Source organism: Rosa chinensis, chromosome 1, assembly GCF_002994745.2.
Source record: "Rosa chinensis cultivar Old Blush chromosome 1, RchiOBHm-V2, whole genome shotgun sequence".
In the NCBI taxonomy this organism is placed as follows: Eukaryota; Viridiplantae; Streptophyta; class Magnoliopsida; order Rosales; family Rosaceae; genus Rosa; species Rosa chinensis.
The window spans coordinates 65,841,956-65,861,027 of record NC_037088.1 but is presented as its reverse complement, the minus strand read 5'-3'; the positions used below and the strand labels follow the sequence as shown (position 1 = coordinate 65,861,027).

Genomic DNA, 19,072 nt, shown 5'->3' with positions numbered 1-19,072 from the left:
GCCGACTGTTAGCGCTTGGCTCCAAACTGTTCTACCAGAATGTCTGTAACAACAGCAGCTTCCTACTTTCCAGCATACTGATCCAGTTCGAGTGTCCTTGTTGATAAGTTATTTAACATTAATCTAAGATTAATTAGTTTTCCAGGTTGAAGGAGACTTGAAGGGTCTCGTGATTAATACAAGGTAAGTGTGGGAGAATATAGCTCGAGTTGGGCGAGCTAAAATGTGTGTGGAAGTATAGGCTGTAGACAAAATATAACCATGGAGAGCTATCTCGGCTTTCAACTTTGATACGCTTAGATCGGGGTATAGTAGCGTTTCCGTTGTCCTTTTTATTCCTCCGGTGGAATCCAGAAAATAGAATTAATGAATGACAGTTTAATTCATGAGTTCACCATGAATATTGGGAGATTGAATTTCGTAATAGTCATATGTTTACCATCCCAATGAAACCTGTTGATATGTGAGAACTCACTCTTTCGATCCATCAAAATACGTGCATGCAATACTTACTGGAAGTACATAAAGTTGCTGAAATTAAAAGTTTTGACACAGCAGGTCTGATCCATCAGACGTAACCGGTCCATTCTATTAAAGAGTAAAATAAAACATATAAGCCGAATGAACCCTCTCATCCTTCCCTGCAGGATAATTTATATTGCGACATGCAAAAGGGATTCAAGAAATAATTTATTTGACAACAAAACAATATAATTATGGAAGAGAAAATTAACTTTGAACAATCTGAATATGTGGTCCTCCTCCCAAAGGCTATGATTTTGCATGCCATTGACATGTATAATGCAAAATTTAATTATAGAGGATGATGACCCAATGAAAATCCTCATGCTTTTCTGCAGAATAGTAATTTTCGACAAAGAGAAGCATATGATTTGAACAGAAAATTTATTAACAAGTAGCATGGTGCACTTGATTTGAACAAAATGTGGTCCTCCTGTGGCAACTATTCTGCATGCATGCATGTAAGCGAAATCTAAAAGCTTTTAATTAGTAGATAATGTAAAAGAAGGATTGAAAGCAATAATAGAATTCAAATCTTACTGTGCTAGTTCATAGTGACAAAAGAAAAGGCATTAACTATTGAGGGTGGCTAATGTCAATGAAACTATATGTAGAGAGCCAGTGATTACAGTAATATGAGATTGATCCCTAGTTCTTCCTCTGGAAATCAGATTTGCAATCTTGATGGAATCCGGAAATGAAGGCACAGCAGCCAATAATGGTCTCTTTTCCGACGTGCTTAAGCCAACTAATTGGTCCATTGAAAAGTTTTGACATTCTGTCATTTGATCATGAACAATATCTAGGCCCAATTCTTTGGAAGCTTGGATCCAGCAATTTCTTAGCACTGACGCTGCAGTTGTCCGAGATTTCCCCCCAGCAATGTTAGCTTCTGTACAGAGGACACCCTCTAGATGCCCACCTGAAGAGAAGCGGCCAAGTGTGTTAGATTTGTATGCTATCCTAAAATCTATATATGAAGGTTTAATCTTTTTGACTCGTCCGCATTGAACATTATGACATAAGGGGAGTACTGGAAAAAGTAACCGAGTAGTAACTGGACCTGAAAGAAACTCTCTTGCGAAACCTAGATGATCTTTGTCGTTTGCCATTGCAACCACAAGAGTCAATCGCGACTCTGGGAAAGTCATCTTTATAGTGTCCATCAGCGCTTTAGCAGATTCTTTGGTGTGGGCTGAAGAGTATTTCGGAAAGTATTAGCGATGCTGTTATATGTTGGTACATAAAGAATAGATCCAAAATAAGAAAATCAAAATAACCATTTATGTTGAAATCCCTTCGGCAATACCCTTAATATATTCTATATAACCTTTTTTCTGATGGTACATACAGTAAATAATTCATAGATGCAAATGGGAATGTACAATAACATTCAATGGAAAACAAACCTCCATCAAGCAATATTGTTGCTCCATACAATCTCAATGCCTGAGCTTCCTTCGATGTTAGAAATTGACTTCTTCCAAGAAGATGTGTCTGCTGTAAACCAGTTCTAATGGATGCATCTGAAATTCTCCATCCTAAAGTAACCATCGAAGCAATAGTGATTAAACTGAAAGACCATGACCAAATAAAAATTCTACCAACTATGTACAATAACAGTGAAGTGACTCTGAACTCAGGTAACATGGACAAAATAGAGGAAGCTGACTCAAAGATGACTACATTAATGAGTACTCAATCTAAGTAGATGACTTGTAGAATTTATGATCCCAGTTAAGTGAATCAGCAAAACTACAGGTATGTAACAAGCAATCTATCCTATTTACTGCTAAACAGAATGCTATGTTGAAGCACATTACTAGACGTACAGCAAAATAGTTTGTTAAACAGAATGCTATGTTGAAGCAAATTACTAGACTTACAGCAAAAGAAAGCTCTTTGACTAATAAGATAAAACCTGTAGGTTTCCAGTATTGCTACGTTAAAGCTTGAAGGAGCAGAGTAAAAAGTTAATCACTAACCTAAGTTTCGGAGACATAGTGCTGCACAAGTAGCAGTTGCAGCATTCTGCAGTTGGTGACTTCCAAGCATGTATAGTTTCAAATCCAATAATTCAATTGACTGCAACAAATACCACAACTAGAAGTTATCACAAAACTCTGAATAACTGAAATAATGACCATTTAGAATACAGTCCGATATGAAAATGAAAGATTCAATATATCCTAAAATAATGACTCAAATGCATACCAGCTTTGAGTCACTCTCAAGTTGTAGCACTATATCACAAGATTGGAAGGGTCTACCATCGTGCATGCTAAAACCATTTATCTTGCTTCTATTTCTAGTATCAGACGCTAATACAACAGGAGAACTCATCAACAGAGCTTTATCACGAAGAATGCACTCAATATGTGGAAGAAATGGACCACCCAAAACCACCTGAAATATATACCACTCAAAAAAGTCAAAAAATTTAACATGATCAAAAAGAGAAGTATATATCCTGCAGTCAGAAACAGCAGTCTGATGACAAATAAGCAGCAGTATGAACGTGAAATAATGAGAATGATGACAGAGGAGAACGGATTATATGATTACTATCATTCAATATGACCTACCAAGGGAATTATGATATTTGTGACATGAAATAGGAGATAAGAGTACGTTAGATGGAACACAATGCAGGAACACTATTAGCTTATTTGTGCATGGCATCAACTTCTACAATAATCTCTAAGGCAGAACCACCTAACTGGGCGGCCATGTTTCATGATTCCAGACTTCGCCATTGCAATGCTTTCCAAAGAACCCCCAAGTGCAGCCAAATGTTCCTCTCCTATTGTAGTAATGACCGATGTGGCAAGTCCAGAGCTAGGAATGACATTAGTTGCATCCCGTGCACCCCCCAAGCCGGCCTGTTCATTTCAGGTATATAAACTTAGTACTATCATAACCTTTTTTTAATTGTTTAGTATATCCTTCTACCAATTTGCATATGACAAGGAAATAGATAGAAAAATATCTCAGAAGGGAAAGTGAATGACCTCAATCACTGCAATATCAACCTTCTCCTTAGCAAATAGTGTGAATGCCAGAGCAGTAAGAACCTAATATACAACACATACTAAACGTTGAATTCTCATTGATAATATCTGAACATAACAATGGAGATATACAAAGTTTCTCAACCATATCAATACTTTTAAACACATTGTACACAGGGCATACCTCAAAGTGACTAATATATCCATTTTCAACTTTCATTGCACGATCCAGAGTCTCCTTATTCTCCTGAAACAGAGAATTCAAAGCCTTTGCCGACACCGGCTCACCAGACCTTCCCAAAGTTATTCGCTCCCTGATAGTTCGAATATGTGGGCTGCATACACACAAAACAAAGCCTCTTCTCAGAATAGCAACAAGCAAAAACAGTAACATCAACACAGCCATAAAGGAATGAAACCATACCTAGTATAACAACCAACTGAATACCCTTCTGCCCTCAAAATGCTGCACAGAAATGCAGCTGTTGATCCTTTTCCTTTCGTTCCGGCAATGTGAACCGCCTATAATTCCTGTCTCTCTAGTTAATTACACAACATAAAACCAAAAAAGAAAAAAAAAACTTTCCTAACTAATTCATACCATCCATCCATGGATTTCTTTCTTGGGTCGTAAGCAAGCAAAGCAATTTGAGCAATCGCAACCCAAAAGACTATAACTTTATAACATAAACCCTAAACCCTTCAAGCAATGAAATTAGAGTTAAAGGTCGAACCTTGAACTTGAAATGAGGACGACCCAGAAGCTCCATCAACGTCCGCATCCGACCCAGATCGAACCCGTCGTCAGAATCCGTACCCGCCCCGACCGGAACCCCCGATTTCTCGTAGTTCTTGAGTGAGTCCATGTACTCCATCAAGTCCTTCAGCTCCGAATCCTCTGTGCTCGAGCAAAACCCTCTTTTGGGCCCCGCATTACCCAATAACCCGACCCGAACTGAGGCAATTGGGCCCGTCCGGTTAGTAATGACGGAGCATCGCCGGAAAAGCTTGAGAATTTTCATTCTGTGAAAACTGAAGTGAAGGAGACGAGTCATAGCCTAAAGGCGAAACGCACAGTTTTTTTACTTTACATTTAAACGCTGCGTTTTGAGGCACGTGGCTGACACGTGGCGGTTTTACGCGGGTAACAGGCGGCAGTTATATTTCTTCCCCGAAAACGAAATACGGCGGCTTTTGTCTCTCAAACTCTGATTAAGAAAAGAAAAGGTAGAAAACCCTAAAACGACTGAAACGGCGACGTTTTGAGGCGACGGTGGACTTTTTCTGCTGTAAGTTGCTGCTTCTCTCCGGTTTGTTTCCCAGAAAAGAAAGAACATAATTCTTCTCTTTTTAGCTTCAAAGATTGGTGCTTTTCTTTTTTTAAAAAAAAAAAATTTGGTACATTCAAGATCGATGCTTTTACTAATATGCTTGATTTTTTTTTTTTTTGATAAATAGTGAATTTTCCAGGTGATTTTGAAGTGGGAAATGCGAGGGTTTTTGAAATGCTTGATGTTATAGAGTAGGGTTTTTTGAATTGGGTTTAGGGTAAAATGGAGGTGGTGGAAGATTGTGGGGCTAGTGAGGTAGAAAATAGGAGGAGGAGAGTTGAAGAGAGGTGTGAGGAGTTAGAGTTGGAGATTGTGAAGAGAAAGAGTGAGTATGAAGATCTTGAGATTAAGTTTCGGGCTTTGGAAGGCGAAAAGCTTGCGATGGAAGAAGAGATTAGGGCATTGAAGAGAGGAAGTGATGAAATTAGGAAGCAAGCTAATGGGGGTGGAGATGGGACGGAGATAATAGTTGATTTTAATGAGGATAGCTTGGAGGGAGATGGGGTCTTTCAGCTTATGCTTGAGAACAAGGTGTTGGAGTGTGAGAAGAAAACTGCTGAAAGTGAGGTTGAGGCTTGGAAGCAGAAGTTCAAAGAATTGAAGACGTGGGTCTTGAAGTTGGACAAGGATTTAGTCTTGAAAGGTGGGGAGTTTCCGTGGAACTTAACTGGGGATTCCGTTGAAGCAAGCAGGAGAACACAACCGAATGAAAGGATTGAACTTGAGGATGGGTTGAATGTTGGAGTTGGCATGGAAAGTTCAAGGAGCAAAGATATAGCTGTGAATGTTATTGATCTTAGCTCTACATATCACTCCCCTGGTAAAGAGATCTGCCATCTGCAAGAAGCAGGTATAAGTTATTTATGTACTAGGGTACTCTAATATCTATATTAATCTGTTGTCTTGTCCCCTGATGTACTGAACAAATTGGTTTCAGGAAATATCTTAGTGTTTGCATTATTACCAAATTTTGGACAAAAGTCCAGATGAATATGGGTATTAGCTGCAGCGAATGTGGATATTGGTTAGGTTTGACTCATATAACTGTTAGGTTTTTGAGTATGTGGCGCCTGTCATCTCCTGTGTTACCATCTTTGGTGTTCTTGAATGGAGGCTTTCGTTTAATCATTAGTTCTTAATTGATGCATGATCGTAACGCAAAGCATCATGATTTTGGAAGATATCTCATATTATATGACTATATTTGTGCTCAAAAAATGCTTAGTCCCTTAAAAAGTTGTTTCGATTACCTGGGTTTTGGCAGGTACACCTCCTAATGTTACACTTCATGAGCATCGCAGTGGTACCAAGGAAGAAGAGAGATCTGGTATGGAATATGGTAACGTTAGTCGAGCAAGAAAACAGCTGGAATTCAAGGAAGATAGGAGTCCTTGCAAGAAGATGGCTCCACCTACGCCAGGTGGTGGCAGACCTTTCTCTCTCAGTGTCATTGATATTAGTGACAGCGATGATGAAGTTACAATTGCCGATAACCAAAAAGTTTTGCCTACTGAGAATCAGGGAAGCAGAAAGATTTGCATATCATCAGATTCTGTAATAGGAGGTCTGGCTACCAAAAGCTTTTTAAAGCAGGCACATACTGACGGTCATGATCAGGAAGATCTCGATAATTACAATGAGGAATTACTGGCTTTCTCAACACCCAAAAGAAAACGAGCTTCTAATGTTGTGACCAGTGACTCTGAGAGTAGTGATGATAATATTCCTATCAATGCAGTCAAGAGAATGGATCTTCAGAAAAGAATACATGATCATTCTGAGAGTAGTGATGATAATGTTCCTATCAATTCGGTCAAGAGAATGCATCGTCAGAAAAGAATACACAATCAAGTAGGATCTGATGTGAATGCCAGCTTAGAGACTGCTACTACTTCTGTGGTTGATGATGTTAGTGTTACCTCTCCAAAGCGACATTTAGTTAGGTTAAGAAAAGGTGGGGGAAGAGGTCGGGCGCAAAGGAATTCAAGTCAGACAAGTGAAACTAAAAATGATCGAGGACCAAACAAGGGTGTTGAAGAAGATGAGCCCGAAGAGGTTGGGTCAGAAAGTGAAGGTGAAAGCTTGGGTGGGTTTATTGTACACAGCTCTGATGTTTCAGAAAGTAATGATGCTTCTAGTGAGTCAAATAGTGTGTCAGATGATGATGTGAACTTAGAGGAGGTTCTATCAACATTTCAAAGGAACAAAGATCACAACACAAGGTGGGAGTATGAGGCAGACATGCTTTCTGCATTTGCTAAGGATCCAGAGCTGTGCATGAAAGCTGTATGTGCTCTTTATAGACAGCAAACTTCTGAGGAAAAAATGTATAGGGAGGCTTTATGCTCCAATTCTCGAGGCTTTAGCAAGTTTGATGCTTCTAGGTACGATGAATGCATACTTTAGGGAACATTTTACGTGTTGTTGATATGTGAATTAGTGAATATTTGGACTATATAATAGCATTCTATTCCTTTCTCAGCCACCTTTGCTAATTGGTTTTCTCCCTTTTTTCAGGGGTTCTAAATTGGCTAGCTTTCTCACTGATGGAGACCCATATTGTGATCTGAGAAAAACCGTAGAGGAGTTGGAGGAGCATGACCCCAAGGCCCTTGAAACATGTAGAACATTTGCGACTCGTTACTCTAAGCAACTGTTTGAGATCTACAAAAACAAAGAGGATCCTCTCTTTCTGCCATCTTGACTGTGCAAGCAACTTGCCGACGTAATGATATGCATGTATAACCCACAACCTCTGCCGGAAAGTCCTATCAGAGATGAGGGAAGGGTTTCCATTTTGGTTGCCAAGTGTGCCTCTTCTTGGTTTCAGATATGTTTAAACATGCAAGTAGGAACATCAGAAAAATTAGGTCACTTGTATTATGTAGTCCTATCACTCCTATGAATGTCTTATGTGTATATATATGCTTTTAAAATTCCTACTTTAGTTATACTACTGGTAGATAAATACCCTGATGGGTTTCCTCACTTGGTTATGCAGCAAAAATAGATCTTATTGATCTCCAGGAGTTCAATCTATACGAAATGATGAGTTTGCTTGGATAAAAGTCATCGGGATGGACCGCCTTCTAGTTGTCGGAAATGTGCAGCAGAATTTGCCGTGGGAGCTTTTCTTTGGCCTCCTTCATGCTCACTAAAAGATGACCTTTTCTATAAATGTTATGCTGATATTATTGGGGATTTCAGGACCCCATATATCAACTCTGTCAAGCTTTGATTATTGTTGCTGCTATAAATAAACACCTTGCATTTGCTTCTAAAAGAGAGGTGGTTTGTGAACAAGAACAGAACACTGCCCACTCCAACTCATAATTTAGAAGAATCATCATCTTCCAGAACCACAATAAGAGAATCCATGCTGGCAATAACTGGCAATCAAGCACCGACCAAATAAGACAGAACATGAAAACCCATTTTTGTAATAAACTGAAAAATTAAAATTAAAAACAATAAATTTGAAGGGTTACATGGATTTATGAGTCCCTAAACATGCGGGTTAACCCTACATGGTTAACCACCATTTCTGGCACTATAAAAGCTTAGGGGTTTTCATCCTCAACCCCCTCATCCTTTCGACCTCTAAAAATCAAAAGCCATTCGTCTCTGAATTGTTAAACTTCTTCCTCTCTCCCGCTCTACGTTACGTGCTCTTCTTGTTTTCAAGAAGAGAGCTTCTAACGTAACAAGGAGAGAGGAAGGGACAAAAATGGCTGTTAATGCTGCACCATTTAACGGAATGGTTGGCGTCATTGCACTCATTTTCGCCGTCATTTTGCCCATGATTCATGCAGCTGGCCTGGCTCCGGCTCCGGCTCCGGCTCTGGCTCCGACAAGCGATGGTAAGCTTTCTTTGCTTTTCTTAGAGAAAAAAAAATGTTTCTGTATGATGTTTTCGTTAGGGGAACTTCCGGAAATAGCTTGGATTGTTAGTTTTGTACTTGTAAAATTGTTGATAGAATGCAACTTTTAACGTATGAAATGTGCACATTTCATACCCTGCAAACGTTCATATATTGAATCATAATGAGCATTATGAATCCATTATGTATCGCATGAGTCGTTAAGAACTTTTTGGAGCTTGATTCTTTAACTAGAAGAAATTCTAGATATTTCACATGTGAAGTGTCATTTTTGGTAATAGAAACGCCTGAGGTGTTGTTTTAGATGTTTCCCATTTCATTACGAGTGAAATCATGTTTAGGCTTCTGTGTTTTGGTCGAAATTGTCGATTTCGCTGTTGATGTTAACTTGCCGGAAATGTTTGCTATGTGATTGCAGGCACGGCAATTGACCAAGGGATAGCATACATTCTAATGCTGCTGGCGTTGGTTCTCACATACCTGATCCACTGAACCATCCATCTGATCGATGATTCAAGTTATATATTAAAGCAAGAACAGGCATATAACTGGGTTCTTAGGGTGGTTGTGATGTAATGGGGTTGTAAATTCGTTTGGATTGGGTGTATGCTAGAGAGAAATTCTTTATTTTGGGCAGGAAGTTTCAGATTGAATAAATCAAAGTATTGAATTGGTTCTCCATTCATAGTCTCATTATTACTACATTAAGTCCTTGCTTGCTTCCTTTTCTTCACTTGAATTGATCATCAACACTGTTCCTGGTCAGGCCAGCTTTGTCTTTTGCAGAACAGATTTTTGGCAACCAGAGAAAAAAAAGCTCCGTCTTGGAGCTTTGTTCCTAAATTGCAACAGTGACTTGAAAACAAAATGTTCACAATAAAAGAATCAGATTCTCACAAAATCACAATACAAACAAACGAAGAATGTCAATTTAATTTCAATAACGATTCATTAGCAACAAAGTAAATGCTTCGGCCCTGTCAGACATTATCATGTAAACTCAGCTGATCTTTAGGAGTTAAAAGAAAAAGAACAGTGTAAATTGTCATTAAATTAGAATTGAAGATTCATCTAGTCCCTTCAGACATAATTTATTAACTGAGATCAAGTCTCAGAATAAAGTTGGCCCAAAGAAACAATGTAAACGGACAAAACTTTGCTCGTCATTGAGCAACAACGTAAAGAACAGCTAAAACTATAGGAAAGAAGGTTAAATCCTGCACTTGCAGCCTAAAAAGGATGAAAATTTGTCATCTTCAATCTACTGTATCTACAAAACTTGTAGGTGGCCTTCCTAAGTCACCAGACACCGCATCAAATGACACCTTCGAAGATCAAAAACAGGAGGAAAAAAAAAACCACGGAATCCCCGTCATGAAGTTGCATACCGTTGATGTAGAGCATACTTCACGACTTCATAGAAGGAAACAACAATCCCTACCGAAGGGCCTGCACGACCAACACGAGGACCGACCCCTGTGAATAGTCCCTTTAGTCCTCCACCCCTGCGCCAAGTAAATAATAAGGTGTGTTAGTAGGAAAGATCTAAATGATGATAATGCATACCACTAAAGTTTTAAGATGAGATGTATACCTCCAAACCTCCATTAGCGTTTGCCTTGTCGTCATTTTCATTTGCCTGACTGGATCATTCTGAATTTGTTTCAAAAGAAAAGGAACATACATAAGATAGAGTAAACATATTCAAATAAGCACAGCAGCACTAAACAAGAATTTTTGGTAGGAACGCTACTCATCAACAAAAGACATCACTCTGATACTGCTATTTTTTGAAAAAAATTGAAAAAATGATTGAAATCATTTATTTTGTGTTCTTACCTTTCTTGGTTTTCAAACTTTCAGAAGCAGGACGTGATAATATGTAGAAAAAAAAATTCAGAACAGAAAGAAGAAAACACCTCTATCTGTCTTCGGGTCTTTGCAACATCCAATGGACATGTAGCTGCAGCCGCTATGGTTCCTGCAACAAAACCAGCAGAAAAATTTGCCCCAAAGATACTGACTGCATTTGCTTCATCACCCACAAGATTAAGAAGTCTTCTTCTGATCTGTTCAGGATAAAAATATATGTTAGATTCAAGTAACATCCATGCAGTCAAAACAATCAGAAGAGTCAATCCTTACTGGCTCGAGAGTCGACCAACAGATTGCAGAGTAGGGAACATCACGAGCAAGTTGTGCTCCCATGCCAGTCCAGAGGACACGATAGCCTCTTACTGTTAAAATGAAAAGAAGATTAAAGTCATTTAACTTGCTCAGACATTATTCTGGAGTAATACAGAAGACACAATAAGAAAAGGAGTACTGAAGTGCTATCCATTCAAAAAGGAGATCATGCCAAACTCAAATCATCATCAGAAACAATGGACTTACAGTTGCTTTCAGCATTACTTGTGGTCTTGACATGAGAGACAACGTCCAATAGAGTCCTCAAAACACCAGGAGGCTTTGCACCATTTTGTATCACTTTAAATGCCTAATAATATTCAATAAACAATAATTAAGAAAAGAATGAATAACCACCATCACTCTGCTCTTAGCATATTCTAACAAACAAATAGGAAACAACTTCTAAGGCAACAAAACAAATTAATTTGAAAACAGAACAAAATCACACATAGAATGAAGTATAAGCCTCCAAACTACCTGCATGCGAGTTCTAGCAAGTTCAATAGGATAGCAAGTTGCACAAGCTAATGAGCGTGCCAAAGAGCCAGCAACTAAAGGAACATATACACTCGTGCTGGGAGCATTACGGGCAGTGAATTCTTCTAACCAGTTGCGAAATATGTCATAGCATGGTAGATAGATTCCCACCTGATTAACAAAAAGGTGAGTCACATAAATGAAATATCAATGGAATGAGTGGAAACTGAACTAAGAATTGAATGAATTCAGAAACCCACTGTTGGAATAGCCAGTGCCAATCCTGCATTTGTGCCTCTCCATAACCTTGCAAACCCTTCCTGCAATATCAAATTCCGAATCAAATGATAGACAAGCAGTAGATAAACTTGGCATCTTAACAGCACACAAAACCAGAGAACAGAGAACAGAACATAGAGCAGGCGAATAACAAAGTAACATAACCAGAAATTAAATGAACAGTTGCATAATGAGAAGTAAATCTTGACACAAACCCACCAACCTGTCGAATGATTTTGTAGAAAACATCAAGTGTGCCTTTGTACTGAAAACAATCTGGTGGGCATATTGATACAGTACCATGAATTCCAGCACGTGTGCACGATGGTGAACACCTTAGATCCGCAAACAGCTGAGCACAGATAAAGAAAAACAAAATGAATTGCCTCAACTTGGACACAGAACAGGAATATGTTAAACATCAAAGCCCAAATATGCCATGACAGAAGGAGAAATTTATAGAGCATGTAATGAATAACTCTGTATCATTTATATGTATTAGAAAACCAAACCACAATGAAGAAAGAAGAAACAACAACCACATGCAATGAAATAGACGCCTTACATATGTTGGGCACAACGCATATCTGTAACTCCCCACTATCCTAAATTCTAGTCCCACTAAATTCGAAATTATAAGCTAGTTCAAGTAACCGCAACTTCAGTTATTTGTGTCTAGTATTGAATAATATGATAATCTATGGAGCAATACCACATTGTCTCATGGTCGAACAGCATGGTCTACCAAACGGATTCACAACCACAGTATGACACCATTTCATTTCCACTCATATTACATATCCCTCTAAACAGTAAGCAAGCAAATAAAGCAACCTCGTGTAGGCTTGCATAGTATACAACAATATAAGCAACCACATTAAAGGTTTTCCAAATCTCTCATTGCCTACGTAAACCATTACACAGAAGCATTGAGTTCATACCATGGTAGGGCCGAAAAAAGCCATGCGACTCGTGATATTACTTAGCGGATGCGAGTAAGGCACACCAGCTGCCTGAGCTTGCAACCTCGTCTGTTAAATAACATAAAAAGTAAGAACACAGTTCAATGCAAAGCTAAGACTTGGAAATCCACCCGTAAGTAGTAGCCAGAAGCTAAACACAAGAGCACATTTAACAAAACTACCTGAATTCGGTGCATCACATTCGAATTGTATTCACAAAATCGGCCGAAATAGCATCATTATTACATAAACTAACACAAATCCAATAGGCTAACTATTCTTCTATATACAACAAAAATTGTACCATATTAACAAACTACACAGTTCTAAAATTCCAAATTGCTACAGCATAAACCCTAGAACACTATCAATGGCTTCATTTCGCTCGGAAATGAAACCTAGCAACACCAAAACCAAAAGCGAAAGCTATGTACACACACCTTGGCCACATCAAGTGGATTAACAATAATGGCAGACAAAAACGCGGCGCCGGCGGCCGAGAAAGCTCTCTCCGCAACCCCTAGCTTCCAATCCGACGTCGTTTTACACCTCTCGCCGTCTGGTCGCTTAGCGAATCCGGCGTCGCCTCTGTCCAAAACCGACAGCTCCGGCATGATGGACAAATCTCTACCGTCGATTTCAACTCGGTCGATTTGCTGCTCGTCACTACTACTCACCCAAGGATTCTGCGCCCTCTCCAACTCCACCATGTTCGCTCGGCTCTAGAATATTCCGATCACGCCGACCTAAAAATAAACCGGTTATTTTTGGAAAGCAAAAAAAAAAAAAAAAAGTTTGCCCGCCGATTGGTGGAGGAGAAGAGAGAGAGAGAGAGAGAGGTTAGGGTTTACCTGAAACAGAGCGACGGATAGGGAAAGGCGAATCAGACAGCTTCTGTGTGTGATTCTGAGGGCCACGTTTGTTCGCGCTTCTTGAAGAGACTATTTCACCTAAAACCTACGGAATATATATTTTCCCCATTAACCATTTATTATTATTATTATTATTATTATTATTATTTCTGATCGAGTGAGATAGCTTGTTAGAGCATCTCCAACGGAGTAGCTAAATTTAATTTTTAGCTATATTTAACTATGTTTGAAGCTAAATTCAACTCCAACAGACTAGCTATAGCTTAGCTATATTTAACTTTAGCTAAATTGGCTAGCTATATTTAGTTAGAGAATCCTACATAGCTAAAGCAAAAGTTATATTTCTCTCTCCTCTTTTGTCCACATGTCAGTTTACGATTTGATGAAACATAATATATCACTTACAAATAGCTATCATTGATGGAGCAACATTGTTAAATCAATAGCTATATTTCACAAGTTTAGCTAAATTTAACTAAAAAATAAATTCTACTGTTGGAGATGCTCTTAGAGTATTTTTAGTAATGTTAGTCATTTTTGCGTTAAATTTTAGCTAAAGTAACTAAAAAGTCATTTTAGTTAGCCACTTCAGAAATACATCTGCATCAATACTATCTATTATAGTTTGTTTTGAATTTATATTATTTTTTAAATGAATAATAAATAGTTTAAATGTATTTATAAATTACATAAAATAACTTAAAATGAATGTTTTAAATTATAGAGAGCAAGATAAATAATTTAAATATATTTATAAATTACATAAAATAACTTAAAATGAATGTTTTAAATTATAGAGAGTCTCATCTCGCTCTCTATATTTAAGAGCAAGATAGCTAAAAGTTATAATGAAAAGTCACTTAGGAGTTTGGTGCAACTGCTAAAATAGATAAAAAAAAACTAAACACGCTCTCCAAAATAGCTTAGTAGCCAAAATAGAGGGTCTGCTAAAGATGCTCTTAGCGAATTAGTAATACACACCCACCCATTATTGAACCTGAGATGCGCGAATATATTTTTTCATCAGGGATGAGGTAACAAACCACCTCGGTGATGTTAGTTAGTTAATAACACATTCACTCGGATAATATTCAAACCGAGATCTACAAGGATATCTTAACAAAATCAGACTAATCTCCCGTCGCAGAGACACTAACCCAAATGCCTTCAAATCTGCTGGCTACAAATTGATGGAAGTTAGGACTCACGCTGGACAAAATGTTAAGCTGGTCGACCAACCTTACCACACCAGATAGTTTTTTTTTTTAATTTCAAAAAGCCTAGGTTGGATTTTTTATTATTATCATTTTAGAAAGGTCTATGTTTTGAGTTTTTATTTTATTGTTTAAAAGTTTGGTCAGAAGCAAGAGGTCAAGTTTGAAAGGTCTAGTTGAGATTTTGATTAATCATTAATGCAAACCCCGTAAAGATGGAGTTCCTGAATTAGTGGATGCAAACGTAGCCGTGTTTTGGTATGAGAAAATCCTACATCAGGGGAGATTGGCCTTTTTCTAGAAATTTCGATTGTGTGTGATAGACTGACAGGTGGCATGACTCTGTGTCGACTAAATAGACAAGCAAATAGGATTAATTCTATGTTTATATGAAGTTGGTCTAGTCATGATTCACCGTGTACAAGCATTCACTAAATTATAAGGTTGTTATATGTCACATTTAGGGATGATTCTTAGCCGATCACTACGTGACTTGGAAATTAGTAGTTGTGTATTCTTCGATTTAATATCAATGGTTGAGATCAAAATATTGAGTGTGTGTCCCCTTTTTTGGCATCAGTACTACAGTGTGGACCTTCGGCCTAGTCTCACTCGCCCTTTGGTTCTGGGCTTCAGTTTCTATACATGTTATGTCATTACAGTACTACATTATGGACCTTCAGCCTACCCTTCAGCCTACTCTCACTCATCATTCGGTTCTGGTAGTTCTATATGTCTGACATTGACACTATTTTCCATTTGGGCTATTTAGGGATGTCATTTCATTAAAGCCCAAAGCAAGGCAGAAGTGTAAGCCAGATGGCTATTTAGGCCTTCCCTAGTTTTTTTTTTTTTTTTGGTTACATAAAAGTTTAGGAGAGAAAGAGACTACCGCCACTACCAAGGTCGGAGGCTCAGAACAAACCCCAAATCTTTATCAGGAATGACGTATGCAAATAGGATCAGGATCCTCTCCAAAGCACCTTCCCCTCCTATCCTACCTAAGATTTACAAAGAAATTTTACAGATTACTCACCAAACACAAGATTGCTGGCAATGGGACTTGAAAACTAGTAGGGTGTCACCATCTGTTAGCCCCAACCTTACAAACTGAACCAATCTATGTTGGCAACCATCCCTAGAAATTGATAATGCCCTAACAAATTTCAAAGCCGAATTAGGCATCAAAATCACTTACTTATTTAGTTAATTGACCTTACTTCGTACGACAACGAAGTGTGAAAGGTCCATAGTGCTCAAATTAGAACTCCAATATCAGTTTGAAGGAATATGACCTTTGCTCTTTGGGGATGAGACTAAGGTTTAAATGATATATGCAAATATATTAAGCATATTCGACCAAAATATTAAGAGCAAAATACGTACAAGACAAGACCTTGTCACAACAAGAATCTCCGAAATGAAACTCATATTGACATATTAAGGTCGATTAAACCTTACCCTGTGATGTAAAGATAGCTACCCAATGCCAAAACTAGGAGGAAACAAAAAATGATTTTAACTAAAGGAAAGCTAGCTTCTAAACCCTAAAGTTATTCCGGGGTTCGACCAATTAATATTAACTGCTAGGATACAAACAAGACCCAGAAACTGATCGATATGTTTGTCTAATAAGATCGAGATAAAACTCCATCTCCTAGTATGTCACCACCATCCAATTAATTTAATTGATTGACCAATTAATAACCTTTTATTACACTACCCTTGTCAACAGAGAAATGTTAAGGTCAATCTGTAGCTATAGTAAAATAGCTAGCTGTCACCTAATATATTGTATTTGTATTTGAGGGAACAAGATAGTGTTACTAACTTATTAGACCATAATATAAGGCTTCTAATCACCCACAAAGTATATGCACAGCATATCCTTGATGGGATACCCTTTGTGATTTTCTTGTAGGTCCCCCGAAGCATAGGTATAAACGTCCTACGTTGTTTTAGCTGATAATGATCCATAATCACTTCCTACAATATATATAGTCAGGAGCTAAACCAATGATATAATAAACACAAAACAGACTAGAATTCTAGGCACCAAGCTAGAGCAAGATGGCGATTGCCGTGTTGAATGCTTTGGATACTGCTCGAACACAATGGTACCACATGACGGCCATTGTCATTGCCGGAATGGGCTTCTTCACCGACGCCTATGACCTCTTCTGCATATCCACCGTTTCAAAACTCCTCGGCCGACTGTACTATTATGACCCCAGTACCGGAAAGCCCGGAAAGCTCCCCGTAAGCGTCAACAACTTGGTGACCGGAGTTGCCCTAGTCGGAACCCTATCGGGCCAACTATTCTTTGGCTACCTTGGAGACAAGCTTGGCCGCAAGAAAGTGTACGGCATCACCCTCATCATGATGGTCATCTGCGCCATTTGCTCCGGCCTATCCTTCGGGTCTACAGCGGGTTCCGTGATGACAACCCTTTGTTTCTTTAGGTTTTGGCTTGGTTTTGGCATCGGAGGAGATTATCCCCTCTCCGCCACCATCATGTCGGAATATGCCAACAAATCAACACGTGGTGCTTTTATAGCGGCCGTGTTTGCCATGCAAGGAGTAGGGATTATCTTTGCGGGTTTGGTTTCCATGACACTCTCAGCACTCTTCCTCCACTACTGCGACGCTCCTGCATTCAAAACAAAACCCCCTGTAGAGTATTCTGACGTGTTCTCCACGCAGCCGGAGGCCGACTACATGTGGAGGATTGTACTAATGATCGGGGCTTTGCCTGCTATTGTCACGTTTTACTGGAGGATGAAAATGCCGGAAACGGCGCGTTACACGGCGTTGATCGAAGGCAACGCCAAGCAAGCAGCGACTGACATGGGTCAGGTCCTGGAGATTGAAATCCAAGCCGAACAGGACAAGGTGGCGCAGTTCAAAGCAGCAAACGAGTACACTTTGCTCTCCGGAGAGTTCTTAAGGCGGCACGGGAAGCATCTCATCGGAACAACGACTACTTGGTTCTTGTTGGACATTGCATTCTACAGCCAAAACCTTACTCAGAAGGATATCTTCCCTCTTATGGGTCTCACTGACAAAGCTGAAAATGTCAATGCTCTTATGGAAGTCTTCCAAACCTCCAAAGCCATGTTTATAGTTGCAATGTTCGGAACTTTTCCGGGTTACTGGGTCACCGTCCTCCTCATTGAGAAGCTCGGACGGTTCAAAATCCAACTCATCGGGTTTTTTATGATGTCCTTGTTCATGTTCATCATAGGGGTCAAGTATGTTGAACTCAAGGGCCACAAGTACTGGTTTGCCATTCTATACGGTTTGACATTTTTCTTCGCCAACTTTGGCCCCAACAGCACCACGTTTGTGCTTCCCGCCGAGCTGTTCCCTACCCGGGTGAGGTCCACGTGTCACGCGATAAGCGCGGCGTGCGGGAAGGCAGGTGCGATGGTTGGTGCATTTGGGGTGCAAACCTATACTTTGGATGCAAACCAGAACAAAATTAGGAAGGCTATGTTGTTCCTGGCGTTCAGCAACATGTTAGGGTTTTTCTTCACGTTCTTGGTCACCGAGACCAAAGGCAGGTCCTTGGAGGAGATCTCTGGAGAGGATGGCGGCAATGGTAGCAATGGCGTCACCGGAAGCCAATATGAAGCACAAATGACCCCTAAACCGGTGACCAGCTAGGTAGGGAAGGGTTTTAGTATTTTCTATATTAGGGTAATCGAATAAGTGAGCAATATCTTATTTTGCTCTAATATATACATATGTATTTCTGGAACTACCAATAAGAGCTCAGAGTTTTATAAATATTTCCAGAATGTTACCATACATGCATGGTGCATGTCAATCGTTCTCACGTCAGAGCTGATCGACTATGTCATTAATTAATTATGTCCTTGAACTGTAATGAGTGTAAATTATTACTTATCCGAAACTGCCAATATATCTTATTTTCTCTGATACATGTACTTCTGTATCAGAACTACCACTACGGCCTTTTTTAATAGGAACTTGCTAGGAAGTTGTTATTACGTTTTTTTTTCTTATGTCATTATGCAATCAAAAGTCAATGTTTATTTCCTTAATTTCAAAAAATAAAGTTTTTGTAACAAGTCTTCCACATTAACACTTAACAAAAATTAGATTGAGGTTTTAATTTTGAACGACATTGAAATAGTTTGAAAAGTATCAAAAAGTAAATTTTTAAAATTAAAGTTGAATGATTTTTTCTTTTGGGGACAATGTACATACAAGGAAGTGGAATGTGATCATTTGAGCTCTAGTTTTTCTAAACACCAACAAAGGAGTGCAAGTTACTTTTTCGGAGTATCATTACCATTTCTTAATTTTT

General features: G+C 38.9%; 4 protein-coding genes across 7 annotated transcripts; 2 read left to right on the top strand and 2 right to left on the bottom strand.

Moving 5' to 3' along the window:
• Positions 1–1,019: 1,019 nt before the first annotated feature.
• LOC112182636 (dihydrofolate synthetase) lies at positions 1,020–4,615 on the bottom strand. Its single transcript, XM_024321149.2, has 10 exons — positions 4,268–4,615; positions 3,958–4,055; positions 3,718–3,868; positions 3,534–3,596; positions 3,243–3,404; positions 2,737–2,928; positions 2,508–2,607; positions 1,932–2,063; positions 1,586–1,717; positions 1,020–1,444 (listed from the first exon to the last, which is right to left on the bottom strand). The coding sequence occupies exons 1-10, from the start codon at positions 4,586–4,588 to the stop codon at positions 1,095–1,097; spliced, it is 1,701 nt and encodes a 566-aa protein (XP_024176917.1). The 5' UTR covers positions 4,589–4,615; the 3' UTR covers positions 1,020–1,094.
• A 54-nt stretch (positions 4,616–4,669) lies between these two features.
• LOC112182608 lies at positions 4,670–9,426 on the top strand. Of its 3 annotated transcripts, XR_005804417.1 has the most exons (6): positions 4,670–4,822; positions 4,992–5,714; positions 6,129–7,248; positions 7,382–7,712; positions 7,866–8,724; positions 9,164–9,426. XR_005804417.1 is itself a non-coding variant. In XM_024321116.2 (4 exons), exons 2-4 carry the CDS (start codon positions 5,087–5,089, stop codon positions 7,566–7,568), a joined length of 1,935 nt encoding a protein of 644 aa, XP_024176884.1. In that variant the 5' UTR covers positions 4,670–4,822; positions 4,992–5,086; the 3' UTR covers positions 7,569–7,800. The 3 variants fall into 3 exon arrangements, 2 of the variants coding, with proteins under 2 accessions (XP_024176884.1, XP_024176899.1); XM_024321116.2 differs by lacking the exons at positions 7,866–8,724; positions 9,164–9,426 and having other exon boundaries at positions 7,382–7,800; XM_024321131.2 differs by lacking the exons at positions 7,866–8,724; positions 9,164–9,426 and having other exon boundaries at positions 4,715–4,822; positions 5,004–5,714; positions 7,382–7,800.
• Positions 9,427–9,766: 340 nt separating this feature from the next.
• On the bottom strand, positions 9,767–13,622 carry LOC112182594 (mitochondrial carrier protein MTM1). 2 transcript variants are annotated; one of them, XM_024321097.2, is made up of 11 exons: positions 13,505–13,622; positions 13,094–13,399; positions 12,633–12,722; positions 11,915–12,043; positions 11,673–11,732; positions 11,413–11,583; positions 11,140–11,242; positions 10,891–10,982; positions 10,665–10,814; positions 10,340–10,398; positions 9,767–10,250 (listed from the first exon to the last, which is right to left on the bottom strand). In XM_024321097.2, exons 2-11 carry the CDS (start codon positions 13,361–13,363, stop codon positions 10,118–10,120), a joined length of 1,257 nt encoding a protein of 418 aa, XP_024176865.1. In that variant the 5' UTR covers positions 13,364–13,399; positions 13,505–13,622; the 3' UTR covers positions 9,767–10,117. The 2 variants fall into 2 exon arrangements, 1 of the variants encoding a protein (XP_024176865.1); XR_002929513.2 differs by having other exon boundaries at positions 10,168–10,250; positions 10,585–10,814.
• A 3,164-nt stretch (positions 13,623–16,786) lies between these two features.
• On the top strand, positions 16,787–18,442 carry LOC112182583 (low affinity inorganic phosphate transporter 4). Its single transcript, XM_024321090.2, has one exon. The coding sequence runs from the start codon at positions 16,810–16,812 to the stop codon at positions 18,403–18,405; it is 1,596 nt and encodes a 531-aa protein (XP_024176858.1). The 5' UTR covers positions 16,787–16,809; the 3' UTR covers positions 18,406–18,442.
• Positions 18,443–19,072: the final 630 nt, after the last annotated feature.